This window comes from Platalea leucorodia (genome assembly GCF_965183815.1).
Source record: "Platalea leucorodia genome assembly, contig: HAP1_HAP1_SCAFFOLD_127, whole genome shotgun sequence".
NCBI classification, from domain to species: Eukaryota; Metazoa; Chordata; class Aves; order Pelecaniformes; family Threskiornithidae; genus Platalea; species Platalea leucorodia.
In genome coordinates, this window is record NW_028121410.1 from 151402 (window position 1) to 169650 (window position 18249).

Consider the following 18249-nt stretch of genomic DNA (forward strand, 5'->3'; position numbering starts at 1 on the left):
ACGCCTGGCTCTGCACTGGGAGTGCTGGCTGCCCCTACCCTGCACACTCACACACCTTAGCTCTACACTGGCCTTTTTCTCTCCCGGGCTCTTTCCAGCCCAGCCCAGCCCCTCCCCACCTCTCCCCACCTCCCCTGCCCTCTCCCCAGCCCAGCCCAGCCCAGCAGAGCAGCCCAGCCTGGGCTGGCTCCATGGCACTGCCCAGCGCAGGCTGCTGCAGAGCTCTGGGCACTCACCTCACAGCCCCAGCCCCTCTGAAGGCCACAGCAGCTGCTGGGGGGCAGACAGCAGGGTTCAGGCTCCCCGTCAGCCCCACGGCTGGTGCTGGCCACAAGGGCATGAGGAAACAGAGGCTAGGCACTCTCTGGCTCTCCTCAATTCATCTTGTAGGTGATCGCCAAACCTGACTGAATTTGCCCCCTCCTCTACTCGCGCCAGCCCCACTCCCCAGGACAGCACCAGAGTCCTGGCCCTGGGGGTCCTCAGGCAGCTCCTGCAGCTCTCCCCACTCTCCCTTCCCTGTGCCTGCTGGGTTCCCACTGACTCCTATGGCACTGCCTTAGTCCTTCTTCATGGATACATGAATTTAGTGCTTTACATTTGGGGGACTTCACCTCTGAGGGTGTTTCACCTCTGAGTCTCCATTCATTCCAACACCAGAGCATGTGCTGAGTCCCCATCCTCTCCTCACGCCTCCAAATTAATTTCCAGAGAGTCTGGTACATACCATCAGTCCTGTCAGACACGAAGGAACCTGAGGAGATAATGGGGAGCTCATGGACCATCTCCCCTGCCATTGGACACCAAGAAGAGAGCCTTTAAAAACAGACCATTTTATTCAATGGAAACCAACGTTACCATGAGCTTAACCCCAAAATGACTGAGAACACAAGGAGACCGGAAACATTAAAAGACCAATTCCTTGGACATTTTCTTGGAATGAACTTTGGAAGAAGAGCCCAGCCTTCAGGCACTGCACCCAGGAGGTGCCCTTTTCTTGAAGAGCTACAATTTGATGGGCCACATCTGACATGGTGTTCTGCAAGGGTCAGACACAACAGGATCAAACTTCCACAGGAGTATAAAACCAGAAAACTATCCCTAAGTAGAATTATCACAGGATAAAAAAAGGAAACTTGTGGCCTAAGATACACTCAGGGAAACAGGCAGAGGAGGGAAGACAGGTTATTGTCAGTGAAACGGCATCCACTGGATCAGTTTCCATAAGGCATCCTTGAGCTCCTGGTTCCTCATGCTGTAGATTAGGGGGTACACTGCTGGAGGTACCAATGAGTACATCACTGCCACTACCAGATCCAGGGATGGGGAGGAGATGGAGGGGGGCTTCAGGTAGGCAAACATGGCAGTGCTGATAAACAGGGAGACCACGGCCAGGTGAGGGAGGCACGTGGAAAAGGCTTTGTGCCATCCTTGCTGTGAGGGGATCCTCAGCACAGCCCTGAAGATCTGCACATAGGAGACCACAATGAAAACAAAACACCCAAAGTCCACAAAGACACTAACCACAATAAGCCCAACTTCCCTGAGGTAGGCATCTGAGCAGCAGAGCTTGAGGATGTGGGGGATTTCACAGAAGAACTGGTCCACAGCATTGCCTTGGCAGAGTGGGAGTGAAAATGTATTGGCAGTGTGCAAGAGAGCATGGAGAAACCCAGTGCCCCAGGCAGCTGCTGCCATGTGGACACAAGCTCTGCTGCCCAGGAGGGTCCCGTAGTGCAGGGGTTTGCAGATGGCAATGTAGCGGTCATAGGCCATGATGGTGAGAAGCCAATACTCTGCTGAAATAAAAAATACAAACAGAAAGAGCTGTGCAGCACATCCCTGGTAGAAGATGGCCCTGGTGTCCCAGAGGGAATTGGCCATGGCTTTGGGGACAGTGGTTGAGATGGAGCCCATGTCGAGAAGAGAAAGGTTGAGGAGGAAGAAGTACATGGGGGTGTGGAGGCGGTGGTCACAGGCTACGGTGGTGATGATGAGGCCGTTGCCCAGGAGGGCAGCCAGGTAGATGGCCAGGAAGAGGCAGAAGTGCAAGAGCTGCAGCTCCCGTGTGTCCGCGAAGGCCAGGAGGAGGAAGTGGGTGATGGAGCTGCCGTTGGACATTGTGTCCCTCTGCCCATGGGGATCTCTTCAAGGAGGTAAAAGAAGGGAGAAGTTAGGGCAGACTGGTTTGTGAAAAATCTACTCACTTTCTTATAGAAAGCCCCCAAACTGCCTTTTACTTCTCCAGAAGACCTTTGGTGAGCTCTGGTTGGTGCTGGCTGAGGGTGCCCCAGGGAGCAGGAGGCTCTGCTGGGGGCTCTGCAGGGGTCAGTCCTGCCCTACAGCAGTAGGTAAATAGGAACTCGGGGTGATCGCAGATTAAATCTGCTTGTGATATAAGAAAACTTCTCAGCATTGTGGCTCTCGATTCACCTGACAGCAGACCAGAGCTGTGGGGAGTTTGGGTTGTGCCTTCTGTTCTAGTTGCCCCAGCACAGCTGAGGAGTGGTTTGAATGCAGCAATGCCTGGCATTTCTGCTGCACTGCAAGGGAAACCTTGTGGGTGCTGAGACTGGGCACAGGGACTGTCCCTTAGTGCAGAGTGAGGACAGCCGCTCTGTCCATCAGCCCTGCTCTCAGCTGCCCTGTGCTGGCAGCTCTTCCACCTGGAGGGCTATCGCACTCGCGTGTTCCCCCCAAAAGAAAGAAGCCAGTGCTGGGAGCAAGGGAATCCAGTTTCCCAGTGCAGATCTCCAAACCCCTCACCCCATCTCGTCGTACCTGAGGAGGATCTCAGCTCTGCCCTCCCAACCAGGGGCACAGAGGGCTCATTACAGCTGCCCACATGCAGCCACCCAGCAGCATCTCAATGGCCTTAGCACCGAGGTGTCTTCTCCATGGGGCTCCTGCAAAACATAGAGATGCCCTGGGAGAGCTGTGCCCCACGGGAGGGCAGCCTGCAGCCCAGCAGGACCTCCCAAGGACAGAGTCAACTGTCCTGAATTTGTTATGTCCTGAAGGGATGGTGAGATCAGTGCCAGCCGCACACACTGCAGCACCCAGAGCCCCACAGGCGAACAGGGTGCGAGCTGGATGCTTTTCCTCCATGGCCATATGTGCATGACAGCACACGCAGTGTTGGTGTCTGAGCTGCACTTGAATCCTCACCCCCCCACACCAGTGAGTGTAACAGTGAGAAGGGCGTCAGGGAGAAGAGGAGAACATGCCAAAGGAGCCCTGCCAAGGGAGGCAGGAGAGGGAGACAGAGAGAGACCCTTGAGTTTTAACTCTCTTTGGTGGTCAGGCTGCTTGGGAAGGTAAATCATGAGCATGTCTCAGTGCCATTAAAGGCAGAGGCTCTGCTGTGTGAGTGAGGAGACCAGGGGGTTGCTCAAAGGAAAGCATCTGCACTGCAGGGGATGGCAGGGAGATGCCTGATACCCACATCTTCTCCCTTTTCATGCTCACAGAGGCCATCCCACCTGCTGTGTGCTAAGCTCTGCCCTGCAGGCACCTCCTGGCAGCAGGGCACTGCCCAGGGGCATCTCTGTGTGTGCAGGGGCTAAGGAGCAGCTCAGACAAGTCCTAGTGAGAACTGGGGTCTCATTGCCTACTCCAGAGCAGAGACATAAATTCCCATCTCCTACTGTCCACCCAGCCAACCAAGAGTGGAAAAACTCAAAGCACAGATTTCTTCCCTTTCAGGCAATCTCCTACCTTGACATCCCTCTTTAGAATGACCCTCTGCAAATGTCCTTTGGGTGATGTAGAAGTCTGAGCAGCCCTGACCCACGCTGCACCCTCTGGACAGCAGAGGGATCCTGCCCTGCTTCCACCCACAGGTTCTCCCCGCAGCTTTGAAGGGCGTTCCTTGGGCAGGCTGAGTGCTGACCCGGTCAGACGGCAGAGTCCCTGCCCTGGTGCACAGCCCACTGGGGTGCAGTGACCCTGCTCTGAAGAACAGCCCTGGGCACCCACAGGTGTGCACTGATTTTCAAAACCCCAAAGGAAGGCAGCTGTATTGCCTTTTCTTTCTGATGGTGCAGCAGGGAAGTCCTCCTCCGCAGCACGTCCTCATCCTCTACATTAGAGAAACTCTGAGAGTCATCCTGAAAGTCCCATAGGCTGTGGGATGTAGCAGCTTTTGGAGAGCCCTCCAGGAACACCAGTTACATTGTCCTGCAACCAGGGACTTACCATGTACAGGGATGTGAAGATCTCTCCCATGCAGTGAGCTCTCAGCATCTTCCCACTCCAGGCTGCCTTTATAGTCTCTCTGCCTCACTCCTCTCCTCTCAGCACTTGCAGGCAGTGCCCTCAGCCCTGCCGCGCTTTGCAGAGGAGCTGCTCCTGGGCAGAGCTGTCTCTCAGCAGCACTGCCTGGTAGCCATGAGCTCCCTCCATCCCAGGAGCCCAGCCCAGTTCGGCAGCAGAGGCCCAGCCCAAGGCACCACTTTCTCTGCCCCTCTGGGCTCCCTCCAGGTGTCCCTGGGGCTCCTGGGAAACCTGCTGTGAAACAGGCTGAAGTAATAACTTGTGGCCCCTCTCCCACCTCTGGAGAGATACTTCTTTCCAGCAATGCAATTTCTCCTATCAGAGAGAGAACTGGGCATGAGAATCACCGTTCCTTACTTCTGGTATGGGACAGAAAACCTGGACAGTGACAGATCTCCTTTACCCTTGCTGAGGGAAGGGATTCAGCTGAGTCAATTGAGGCTTCTCATCCTTTGTTTGTAGTCCTGGGGCTGGAAGGGACCTCAGCTCTCATCTATGGCTGCCACAAACCCACAGGAGGTGGGATTCCTCTTGCATCCGTTCAGGTGGACACAAAATAGGAACCTGGTGCCTGGGAGCCTCTTGTCTCAGCTCCCGTGGTAATTGCTGGGGATGGAGGCAAGGAGTGAGCTGTTCAGACTCAAACACCTGGTGACATCTGAGGTGTCAGAGGTGGTCCAAGATATGTGCAGGTAACTGCAAGCTGTAATGCAGCGGTTCACAGAGAGGGAAGCATCTGGAGGCATCATGCTTGAGCTTAGAGGGGACTTCCTTTGGCCAACAGCAGATGCCCATGTTTAGGACATCTGAACTTTTCCCTACTCCTTATGTTCAGGGCAGCCTATTGAGGTAGTCAGGGGGGCAGATGTAGCCATTGCCATAGCCATCAGCCATCTTCTCCATCAGCTGCATATACTAGATCACCATGGACTGTAATGGCACAACGCCCGTGGACATCCCTACGTTGGCTAACCTAATTCAGGGCAGCTACTCAACGGCCAAATACAGGCCTGTAGTGCTATGCGAGATGCCAGGGCTCTCCAGCACAACTGCGTGTTTGACACCGTTGGATTCTCTTTCCCACAGCATTCTCCTGGAGAAAGTGGCTGCTCATGGCTTGGATGGGTGTACTCTCTGCTGGGTAAAAAACTATCTGGATGGCCAGGCCCAAAGAGTGGTGGTGAATGGAGTTCAATGCAGTTTGCAGCTGGTTACAAGTGGTGTTCCCCAGGGCTCAGTACTGGGACCAGTTCTGTTTATTATCTTTATCAATGATCTGGATGAGGGGATCGAGTGCACCTCAGTCAGTTTGCAGACGACACCAAGTTGGGTGGAAGTGTTGATCTGCTGGAGGGTAGGAAGGCCCTACAGAGGGATCTGGACAGGCTGGGTCGATGGGCCGAGGCCAACTGTAGGAGGTCCAACAGGGCTAAGTCTCGGGTCCTGCATTTGGGTCTTGAGTGATGGACGCTCATGGGCCCCTCGTCCCTGCAATCTGGCCTCACACAGAAGAGGAGCCACCCTGCTTGTGAATTAACCATCACCCTCGGTGGTGCACATGGTTTCACTCTTCCAGTCCGGGTGGATGTGTGTAATATGGACAATTACTCACATCACACTCTCTGCATTCTTCACTTCCCCCGACTGCCAACCCTTTGCAAACAAAGTGCTGTGGTCAAAATGGGTCTCGAGGTGTGGGAAGACTGGCTAAACATCTCTGTGTGCCAGCTCGTCACAAAGTGGCGCGTTGGCTGGAAGTGCAAAGGCATGGGTCCATCTTTCCTGGAAGACTTGTGAGGAAATGGAGGGAGCAGTGGGTTCTATCAGCCCCTGCTCTACACCCCCTGCCTGCACTGGGAAAGGAAGAAATGGGTTGAAAGGAGAAGTGATCTGGGGCCCAGTTTAGACAAGTGCAGGGTCAGCCAGTCCACTGTGAAGTCGGGAGATCAGGAAGAAGTCCATGGGCAGAGGTTTGTGCTCTGCCAGATAGTGCCAGAGGATGGGGCTGGCCTGCCAACACGGAGTGCAAAGGGGGTCCTATTTTCATGAGCCCTGTGGAGAAAGAGGGACTAAGAGCCTGTCTGTACTCAGGGAGAAGGAAAGTCTTCTTACATGTCATCAAGGAGGAGACTCCCAAAGCCTTGAAGAATGAGATTCCTCTCTCTCAGCTTTAGAGGAACAATTCCACCCAAAGAGAGATACCTTGTCCTTTTTTGACATGCACTAAGATGGGCTGAGAGGCCTTCACAGTGTTTCCAGTTTTAGCACCAAACCCTCAGGACACCGGCTTCCTTCTGGACTGGAAGGAGACAGTCAGGTGGCCCCTAGACAGCAAGGAATGATCTCTGCAAATCTCCCAGAGGTCTGCAATGAAGAGGCCAGGTGTCGATTGGTCAGTCAGGGCTCCCCTTGCAAGGGCAGAAGAGGAATCGACTCCTCTCCTCTACCTTTAGAAATCCATTTCTGCAATAAGTTGAACTGTGTCCTCAGCTTCATTGGCAAACCCCAGGAAAACTAAGGAGATTACTCTGACACTAAAAACCACCTATCCTTTAGGTGTCCAACATTGTAAAGACAAGGCGGGTAGCATGGAAGTCACTCCACAGAAGCTGCTTTCACCGTTAAACATCTCTTGGCAGCACCTTTTAAGATTTGGTGCTTCTCCCTCACAGAATACTTTTCAGAATGGGTCTCGACTTCTGCAGGGATTAGGTCACCTAGCTACCAGCTATCATTGTCATTAATCTCCCCTCACCCTCTCAGAGCTGCTCTGCTGAGGAACCCTTTAGCACCCAAGGCCATGACTCCTCGGGGAACATACCGAAGGCCTTAGAAATGTTCTCCACAAAAGGGGAAGAAAAATCGGAGACTCCTTCAGTCTGGAGGAAGTGCCTCAGCACAAATGGCATTCCCAGCTCACCCACAAAGGCTTTACAGGAGCCTTGAAAGGAGCCCCGATAGACTGTTCTTTAGGGGTTGTGGGAAGAAAGGAGATGGTGCTTCACACAAAGTCTGCTGGGCTTCTCTTTCCCCCCGCTAATGCTCCCAGCACATCATAGATTCATGTCAGTGGTTTGTCACATTTCACCTTGATTTTCATTGATTTGGCTGTTTTTAATTCCTGGCCTGCCTGCCTTCTTACCTGCTACTCTCCTTTGACATTCCTCCTTTCCCTGTGATATTTCTCGGGAAGCGAGACCTGTGTCAGGATCTCTGCCCCTTCCTTTGATGTGGGCTTGTTGGCCCATCTCAGCTAAGCTGCACAGAGCCCGATGGGTCTGAGGTTTTCAGGCTTGTGTAGGTTTTGTGAGCAAAACCAGCAGGACAGGAAGGAGATGGCCCGCATAGGGGAAGGCTGTTTGGAAAGAAGCGCTGCACCAAGAATTCAAACTTTCCAAGCCCTCAGATAATAAATTCTTGACTTGGTAAGGATGAACTCCTTACCAAACCAGGCTTCATTCCACAGGAAAGAAAAGAAAAACAGAAAAAGAAACAAAGAACCAAACACCACAGGAGAGAGACGGCTCAATTTCCTATTAGTTTATTTAGTTTCTTTATTTGTTTGCTTTACAAGGTATTTTTTATCCCCCAACTGAATGAATTTCCCTTCTCCGCCTCCCTACCCCCCCATCTTTTTCAATCCTGTTATGCTCTTAGGTTTTTCCTTTGTTTATTCCCCTCTTCTCTGCTGCTTTTCAAATCTTCTTTTCTTTTTCCCTCCGACAGCCAGAAAGGTTTATCAAAACTGTTTTTCAGCACTTTGCAGAGGAGCTGCTCCTGGGCAGAGCTGTCTCTCTGCAGTGCTGCCTGGTTGCCATCAGCTGCCTCCATCCCAGGAGCCCAGCCCAGCTCAGCAGCAGAGGCCCAGCCCAAGGCACCACTTTCTCTGCCCCTCTGGGCTCCCTCCAGGTGTCCCGGGAGCTCCAAGGGAACCTGCTGTGAAACAGGCTGAAGGCATCACTCATGTTCCCTTCCTCAGCTGCGGGGAGACACTTGCTTATCGCAGTGTCATTTCTCCTTTCAGGAAAGGACTTGGGCATGAGAATCCCTCCCCCTTTTTTTTTTCCCCATCATTAGGCAGGACACCCAGGAAGGGGACCAGGAAAGATCTAATGTTTTCAAGCTGGGGACTTATCCTCAGTTCAATGAAACAGGCATTTCATGCTGGGTCTTTAGACATGGTGCTGGGAGACATGCAGCTCTCTTTTCTCCACGCCATCCCTCTGCTCTGAAGAAAAGCTTTTGCACACATGGGGTCTTGGACACTTGGTACCAGGATTCCTTACAGCAAGTCAGATCTTGCCTGGTTCCACAGCTTTGTTGCTTCAGCCCAAATGTGCAGCAGTGCCCTCAGCCAGGGGCACAGGCAGGAGGAGCTGGAGCTGTTCCTGAGCAGACAGAGCTGTGACATGGTGGCAGAGCTCAGGACAGCTGCTCTTCAAGGACAGCATCCTCCAAGCACAGCAAGGGTCCAGATCGAAACTCAGTCTAAACTTGAAAGGCAATTGAAGGGCACCATAAGGAGTGTTTACTGCTTCAGGAACAGTTAAAGGAAAAACGGAGTTACTGTGTGGCCACTGCTGAATTTAGGAAGAGCAGGTGTAGATAGATGTGAGATTCTCGGTGTCCTCTTTGCCTCAGACTTCCCCAGCAAGGTCTCCCAGGCCTCTGTGACTCAGGGCAGGACTCTGGAGGAGGTCAACCAGCAGTGCATGGGGATCAAGTCAGGGATCACTTGAGCAAACTCCAACCTTCCCAGTCTATGGGACAGGAGGGGCAGCATTCCAGGGAGCTGAGTGAGCAGGCCCATGTCACAGCAAGGCCACTCTCCATCATCTTTCAAAGGTCGTGGAGACTGGGGGAACTCCCTGACAATGGGGAAAGTGCAAATGTTGCACGCGCCTTTCAAAATGCCCAAAGGATGTGCAGAGGAGCAAACAGCTGTGCCCCAGGTCATGTTCACTCGAATTCTGTTTCTGGGTGTCTAAAAGAGAAGGATTTACCCAGGGCAGCTTGTCTTTCACTGTCTTTTTTGCTTTCTGTGCTGAAAGGACAGGATTGCTGGACCCAGGGAGAGCAGTGGTTGTCTTTTGACCTGGAAGTCAGTGAACTTTTCAACATCACCCCCCTCACCCTCCCAATATTCTTGTGCCCAAGTTAGGATATTCTGGTCTGCCTGGGTGGGTGTGGAGATGGGTAAATAAGCAGACAGATTGTTGGTCTCAGAAGGCCTTTATCTGGGTCTGGTACTCTGCCTGGAGGCACCTAGCTAGTAGGGTCTTGCAGGGGTCTGTCCTGCCACCTGCCCTGTTTAATGTGTTTTTAATGACTCAGTGGACAGGAGAGAGTGCTTTTTCATAACATTTGTAGAAGACACCACACTGAGGAGAGCAGACCACTGGAGGGCAGGGTGGCCATCCCAAAGAACAAAGAGAAGCTGGAGTGATGGGCCAATAGGAACCTCAGGATAGGCAGTAAGTTGTGCCCTTGAGGTCAACTAAGCCCATGCAACGACATTGGGCAGGGACTGCCCAGGTGGGCAGCAGCTCTGTGGGAAAGGCTTTGGTGGTCCTTGGGTTCCATTAGGCAAAAGAAGAGCAATCAGGAAAGAAGGCCAACAGCATCCTGGGCTGTAGGAGCCGGAGCACAGCCAGTCTGCTGAGCACTTCTCACACCATAGCCAGAATATTTTCCTAGGTTTTGACATCCCACAATGCCAGAGAGACCTGGGCAAACTGGAGCCAGGAAAGTGGAGGGCCACCAAGGTCAGTAGGGTGGGAGAACTTGCTCTGCTGAAGCAGAGGCTTAGAGAGCTGGGCTTGTTCAGACAGGAGTAGAGAAGATCTTGTGGGAAACATGTAGCAGCATCGCACAGTTCCCAGGAAGACGGAGTCAGGCTCATGTCCATGACACAAGGACAAGAGGCAATGGGCTGAAACAAGAGAAGGTCAGGCTAGATAGAGGGAGAAACTTTCCCAGCAGAAGGAGAGTCAAGTGCTGGAAGCTGTTTCCCAGGGAGCATGCACTGGTTCTATCTTGGAACGTGACCACAGTGTGTTTGGATAAAGGCTGAGTACTCTGTCTGACCCTGCTTTGAGCCAGAGGTTGGTCCAGACACCTCCCGAGGTCCCTTCCAGCCTGAATGATGCTGTCCTTCCTTCCCCTTCATGGTTTCCAATTTGGGAGAGCGCTCAGGTTCTCCCTGACCCCAGAAGTCATTCACATCAGGTTGAGGGCTGCTTCACAGGTGTCCCCAAACAGCCCTCACCACATCTTTTGCTTCCGTTTTCAGTTGCCCAATGCCAACTTCTTTTTTACTGTCCTTATAATCTCCAAGAATAACAGCCTAGCATGTTAATCCTTTCAGAGCCAGTTGCTCAAGGAATGTCAGCACCCACATACAGAGTCTACAAATGAGCCTGGCATTGAAGCCATCATTGCGGAAAGAGACAAAAGGCATTTGACCAGCTCCTTGAACCCAGGAATCGGTATGCCATGCCTCCTGAGATTCCCAGGAACGCCTGAAATTGAAGTGCAGAGAAGTGTGAGTCCTCTTTAGATGTCCAGGAGACAGGGAGAAGAGAGCACGTTTCAGGTTCTCAAATCCCATGACAGTGCGCAGACCATCCTTCCCTTGGCCTCTGGCATCCCATTTCTTGAGATGCAAACCTAGTGCGTCTTCTGTCGATAATGCATCAATAATCCTTCAGGTGTTTCTGTGATTTCCTTAAAAGCGGCAGTATCTATGAGTGGCCCTGAGCAGCAGTGACTGGCCATGTGTAGGTCTGGGACAGAGGGTCAGGGGATGTCGGTGAGAAAGAAAGGGGGTGGCTGATGGTGTTAGTGAATCCTTAAAACCATGTCTGAAGCCAGCAATGGAAAGCAGTGGATGTCTGTGGGTGGAGGAGGAAGAAGAAGAAGATTGTCCTAGGAAGATGGCAGGAAGGAAGGCCCCTCCTGTGCAAATCAGGGATGATACAGGCATTTCCATCGCATGTGCATGGCTCAGCCTGACAGATGGGGAACGCCCACTGCTTGGGGTGTCTGTGCTCAGTCGTGCCCCATGACCTGACCTGGCTCTCCTCCCCTCCTCCACTCCTCACACTTGGGTGGGTGTCAGGAAACCTCCCTGAGCCTGGCGGATGCACAGCCCTCCTGGGGTGAGGTCCCACCACTGCAGGGGAAGAGGAAGGATTGGTGAGACACATGGGCATGCAGGGAGAGAGCAGTGCAGGTGCAGCAGTGAGTGCATTGAAGGCAGGAAGAAGACTTGACATGTCGGGGGCTGTCATGCTGAAGTGAAATAGGTTGAGTCTTGATTTGGAGGCAGCAGCAGAAGGAGAATGGGCATCTGAGTGCTGGGCTGTGGAGCTAAACAGAGGATTCTCGCATGTCTGGGCCTTGGAACTCTTGGGTGAGAAAGGAGCATTAGCAAGGCTTTGGAAGAAACGGGATGGGTTGTGGGGAACTCAGAGGCATTGGCAAATGCCCAGAGACACAGAGCTTGGTGCTGGAAGCAAGGAAGCAGGCACAGGCACAGGACAGTGTAGCTGTGGTGGGGATGGCCAAGGGCCTTGGTGGGGCTTTGACACCCCAACAGAACTGGGACCCTTGTCCACTCAGCTATGGCTTCTGTCTCTTCCACTGAGACCCATGAGAGGACATGAGGTCCTTACAGCTCCAGCGCCTTGTTGCCTCCTCCTCGCCCACCCTCCATAGAGCCTGGCAGGTGTCCTACCACTGACCTGCGCCTGCCGTCACACACTCCCATATCACAATGCCCCAGGAAGAGCTCAGAGCATCACAAGAGGGAAAGGATCTCTGAAATGGGAGTCAGGCCTTGGCCATCCTGCTTGGCGAAGCACATCAAGGGCTTTCACGGTGATCTCCACATTGAAATTTCCTCCTGTCCCAAGTGCCTCCGACTCCCTGCTTCACCATCCCCCAGGGACAGGAGACTTGTCTGCTCATTCCCTGCATGGTCTCTTCAGCGATGGCCTTCAGCAGGGCCTGCTAACACCCACCGAAACCTTCAGCTGTGCTTCTTTTACTTCTCTGGAGGCTTGGTCAGTCTTTCAGGAGCTGCAGTTCAGGTACTCGGCACCAGAGGGCTCATTGCCACACAAAGCACCACAAGGAGCCAATTCTGGACAGAATTTTCCTTTAGGCTTCAGTTCTTACGTGGCTTATTAGAGAGATTTCAGGAGTGTGGTCAAAGTGAAAAGATGTCAAAGCAAAGAGGCAAAGTGAATCAAATGCTTGATTTTGAATAGTCAATTCCGCATGGCCCTCTAAGCCTCTATCAGCTCATTTTGCTTTTGCTACCCATCCCTGCAACTCTCAAGCCTATGGAAGCTTTCGCTTTGACATCCTCCTTACGTACAAGGGTAAGGCTTCTAAATAGCAAATCTACGAAACCAGATAGTTGTTGTGAACTCACATGCATTGGGACATCTCCGGAAAATCACAGCTTTGTCATTCAAGAAACAGAATCTGCCACCCACCTGCCTCCTGCCCCTGCCACAGCCCCCACTCACACTGACCCTAGGCAGAGTCCCGAGCAAGGCATGAAGGACCTCCTGTACCAGGTCCTGGGGGTCAGGGCCTGGCCACTCTGATCATAAACAAACACCAAGAGCTTACCTGGCCTCAGAGCCACCAGCACATGGCCTTTGCATCTGCAACCAGTGTCTCCCAGTTTTTGCTTGATGAGCCCCCAGGGACCAACACATCATTGACTGGTCATTGCCTTCATGGCCTTGTCAGTGTTGGCCCTCAGTGGGGCCCCCAGCGCCCTCAGAAACTTGGTGTTTGCTTCTGCCTTCCACTTCTTTAGAGGCTTGTTCATTCTTTCAGTCTTTGCCGTTCAGGAACATGGCACCAGAGAGCTCATTGACATTGACACCCTATCAAGCCATGTCTCTGTGCATCATTTTCCTGGTTCTTCAAGTCTTCTGTGGCTAATTTGAGAAATTTCCAGAATGTAGCCAAGGAGAGAAGATTTAAATAAGAAGGAACAATAAATCAGCTTTTCTTTTTATTCCAGTTTTCTTTATTTTTCTGCTTACAGAACAAGTGAGATCAGCCTTCTCCAGTTCATATTCATCCAGAATATCTCCTGATGAAGTCTGCAGATGTAGGAAGCGTAAGGTTGTTTCTGTCAGACACTGTACAGCCCATCTTTGTCCCGTGTCCCATCATCATCCTTGCCCCGCCTTGCCCCCCAGTCATTTCTCTCAGTGGCCACCTGGGACTTGCATCAGGATTTCTCAACTCTAAGCTCTTTCCACTAAAGACTGTAGCTCAGAGCTTCAGCTCATCTGCACACATTCTCATCTGCTTTCTTTGGAGAACCAGCTGCACACACTCACAGAAGAATGTTTCTTACCTCCCAGGAAAAAACTCCTCCACTGAAGTCCACTTCCCACTGTCGGTAACCTTAGTGGAACACTTTCAGTGAGATACATGGGAAAACAGGTAGAAACACAAGTGAGGAGATGGCTCAAGAGGCCATCAGGCAGCCTGCTGAAGGACAAGGCAAGCTTCAAACCGCCTGAAGCTCAGGGCAGCACCTGGGGACCTGAGAGATGTGGGAATGGGGAGAGACCAATGGGAGGAGAAAAGCTGGATGGACAGTGGGAAATGCATACGCCCAGGCAGCCTGCTGAAAAGATGCCTTTAGAAGTGGTCAGTTCAAGCAGGACGTGTGGAAAGATGTGAAAGAGTGCTGAGAGGCAATACACAGTGCACTGGGCAGAGCAGGGTCAGGGGTGTAACAGGGGAGATGAGTATTTCTTCTCCTGAGTGTAGTACTTGGGCTGGAAATGTCCATGTTGGCATCACGGGAAAGTATTGTCTATGGATGAAAACTGTTCAGTGCATTTCAGCTGATGGAAAATGTGCTCACAGTTTCTTTAAATGTTGGTGTTTGTTCCCTCATCTTTTCAGGCAGGGCTCAGTGCCCAGGCACAGCCCTGTCACTGCAGTGCTTGTACAGCTGGGCCCAGAGGGTGCCCTGCAACAGAAATGTCAGCACCAAAGAAGCTCCACCCCAAGCCTTGCACGAGCCCATGGAACTCAAGGACAGATGTGCCTCAGGGAGGTCTTCCTCTCAACAAAATGTGCTTTCTCAAGTGGTAGGTAGGGGTCCATGGATGTTGAATGGAGAGACATGGTCATTTCGGGAAGGGGAAATGGAAAGCCCTGCTGAGAAACCTGGCTGCTGTGTGGGGCAGGTCCAGAGAATCAGCCGCCAGGGAAGCCGTCCGAACTCCGTACCTTACCCCCAGAGAATGGTGTAGCTTTCACCCAGACCCAGCCTTTTGGCTCTTTCCAGCAAGCTCTTGATTCAGTTCTTCATTGACTTACCTCATTGCTCTCCAATACCATTTAATTTTCTTCATTGACAGCACCAGCCAGCCTGCCAGATGCCTCATTTAGGTGTGTCACTCATCCTGTGTCATGTGAATCTATGACATCCATAGCAGCATGTAGGTGCCTCAGTGCCGTTAGGTTAATTTGGGGTTTGCACTCCTTAGTTAATAATCTTCATGAGTAAAATTCACCTCTTCTCCACACATGTCTGTAGGACAGCTATTTATGTTGGATGATGCTTTTCTAGACTACCTTAAAAGAGACAAACACAATGTCTGAACACTTTCAAAAAATCGTGCTTGGTAGCAAAAGTAACCTGGATTAAACCTTTGATAGTAAGACAAAATTCAGCTCTGTGTGTGGACTGCAAAAGCAGTGAGGAACCCTCTCCTTTCTTCCTTTCTCCCCATCACTTGCTCAGGTCTTGGGAGGAGAAGAAATTAATAAAGGTGACATTCCTGGCTGCCAGTGACTGAATTGTGCTCCCATGAGTGCCTGATGTTGAGACCCTCAGCTTCAGCTGAATCTCTTCTCTTTGGGAACACTGCAAGGCAGTGGCTCAGATGTTATGGTATGTGTGCAGATGCCCGACACTCTGACAAGATAACACCGTGAGCAATTGCAGGACACTACAGGTAATGTAAGGGGTGACCTGTTTCATGGATTTGCTGCCCAAGGTAGAAAGTACCTCAGCAACCATCTCAGAAACACCACAGGAGGATCTAAAAGAAGACAAGCATGGCCAATGTGGAAAGGATTAACAAGTGTGGTGGGTTGACCCCAGCCAGTAACTAATCAGCCACCCAGTCACTTGCTCACTCCCCCAACAGCAGCCTGGGGAAGAGAATTGGAAAGGTAAAAGTGAGAAAAACTCATGGGTTGGAATTAAGGAAGTTTCATAAGTGAAGCAAAGCTGCATTCACAAGCAAAGCAAAAAACAAATTCATGCCACTGGCAGGGAAATGTTCAGCCATTTCCAGGAAACCTTCCAGGCCTTCATCACATCTAACAGTGACTTGGGAAGGCAAATGTCATAACCACAAATGTCCCCCCTTCCTGTTCCTTTCCCTGATCTTATATTGCTGAGTGTGATATCCTGTGATACGGAATATCCCTTTGGTCATTTGAGGTCAGCTGTCCTGGCTGAGTTCTCTCCCAACTTCTTGCCCAACCCCAGCCCACTCATTGGAAGGGAAGCATGAGAAACAGCATGAAAAGGCCTTCCTGTTGTTTAAGCACTGTTCAGCAATAGCTAAAAGAGTTTTGGTCACAAATCCAAAACATGGAACCCTACGGGCTGCTATGAAGACAATGCACTCCACCCCAGCCAGCCAGGGTAGGCTGGCCTTTTTGGAAGGTGTGAGAATGAGAACAGTGAAGAATTTGAGAGGGGGGAAAAGGGAAGCAGTAACTTAAAGATGAGGCCAGGGATGGCATCGGGACCGTTTGTGGTGCCTGTGCTGCTGCCTTGTACCTGATGTGAATTATTTCCACAGTCAGAGGGAACCTGAGGGCTTTCCGTAGTGTTGAGGACATGAAGAGTGAGGAATGAGAGCGTCATTCAGGCTGGAAGGGACCTTGCTAGATATCTGTAGGAAACATCCTGCTCAAAGCAGGGTCACACCAGGTTGCTCATGATTTTATCCACATGGGTCTGACAAACTTCCAGGGATGGAGGCAGCGCACACTCTCTGGGAAATGGCTTCCCATGTCTGGCTGTCCTCACCTTGCAAAAGTTTGTCCCTGTATTGAGCCTGACCCCCTCGTGTTTCAGCTCATTGCCTCCTGTGCTCCTGCCTTGCACCACAGCGTCTTCTTGGGAACCTCACCGTAGGCAATGCGAGTCTGTTCCATCCTCCCCACAAAGCCCTCCATTCTCCAGGGTGAACAAGCCCAGCTCCCTCAGCCTCTCCTAACAGGACCAGTGCTCCAGCCTTGACCGTCTCTGTGGCCCTCCACTGAACTTTTGCGGATCCTCCAGCTTGACAATGTCTCTCTGGCATTGCGGGCAACCAAAACCTGGGCAAGTATTCTGGATGTGGCGTCACAAGTGCTGAGCAGAGGGAGAGAATCCCTTGCCCTGGCTGTGCTCCTGCTCACACAGCCCAGGATGTTGTTGGCCATCTTTGCTGATGGCTCATCTTTTGCCTAATGGAACCCAAAGACCAGCAGACCCATTCCTGTGGAGCTGCTACCCACCTAGCCAGTCCCTGTCCTAGGATATTTCAGAGCCTACATCTACTTCAGGAGCAGGACTTTGGTTGAATCTTTATTGGCTATCATGAGGTTCCTATTGGCCCATCCCTCCAGACTGTCTATGTCCTTTGGGATGGCAGCCCTGCCCTCCAGCCCTGCCCTGCTCTCCTCAATGGGATGTTTTCTACAAATGTTACCAAAAAGTACTCTCTCCTATCCTCCAGGTCACTCAAAAGGTGTGAAACAGGGCAGGTTGCAAGCTAGGCCCCTGCAGGACCCTACTAGCTAGATGCCTCCAGGCAGAGCACCACGCATGTACCACACTCCTCCAAGCCCAACTACTCTCCAGGTGTTTTTTTACTCAACGACTTATCCACCCAGGCAGCCCATACTGTCCTGACTTGGACACAAGAAATTTCTGGAGGGATGATGCTGAAAGCCTTGATGACTTCCAGGTAAAAGAGCATCTCTGCTCTCCCTGCATCCAGCAATCCTGTCCTTTCATCACAGAAAGCAAAGAGGATGGACAGCAATAAGGTTCCCTGGGTAAACCCAGTCCCCTTCTCTTTCAGACACCGAGAAATGGGATCCGAGTGCACACACACTGGGGCACAACCTTTGATTCCCCTGCTCATCATTTGGGCATTCTGGAAAGGTGTATGCATTGTACAGGTGCTGCCCGTCATCAGGGAGTTCCCAGAGTCTTCGTGACCTATCAAAGATGCTGGAGAGTGGCCTCGCTGTGACATTGTCCTGCTCACTCAGCTCCCTGGGATGATGCCCCTCCTGTCCCATAGACTGGTAAAAGATTGATTGTTCAAGGCACCCCTGACCTGGTCCCCATCCACTGCTGCCTGGTCTCCTCCAGGGTTCTACCTCAAGGCACAAAGGCCTGGGAGACCTTGCTGGGGAAGTCTGAGGAAAGAGGACACAGAGATTCTCACATCTATCTACACTTGCTCTTATTAAATTCAGCAGTGGCCACACAGGATCTTTGTTTTTCCTTTAACTGTTCCTGAAGCAGTAAACACTCCTTATGGTGCCCTTCAATTGCCTTTCAAGTTTAGACTGAGTTTCGATCTGGACCCTAGCTGAGCTTGGAGGATGCTGTCCTTGAAAGGCAGCTGTCCTGAACTCTGCCACTATGCCTTGGCAGTTTATTCCATCAGCATAACAGCTCCATCTCTGACATTAACATTCCGCTCATCCTGTCTATGCCCCCGGCTGAAAGAACTGCTGCACATTTTGGCTGAAGCAACGCAGCTGTGGAACCAGTGGAGCTCATATTTGCCATAAGGAACCCTGGTACCAAGTGTCCATGACGCCGTGGGTCCAAAGGCTTTGCTTCAGAGCAGAGACAAGACACAGACAAAAGAGAGCTGCATGTCTTTCTAGCCCCAGGGC

General features: G+C 51.8%; 1 protein-coding gene across 1 annotated transcript; it reads right to left on the reverse strand.

Moving 5' to 3' along the window:
- Positions 1-1191: 1191 nt before the first annotated feature.
- Positions 1192-2121, reverse strand: LOC309603559 (olfactory receptor 14A16-like; the record flags this gene model as incomplete). Its single annotated transcript, XM_082338377.1, has 1 exon — positions 1192-2121. The coding sequence occupies one exon, from the start codon at positions 2119-2121 to the stop codon at positions 1192-1194; it is 930 nt and encodes a 309-aa protein (XP_082194503.1).
- Positions 2122-18249: the final 16128 nt, after the last annotated feature.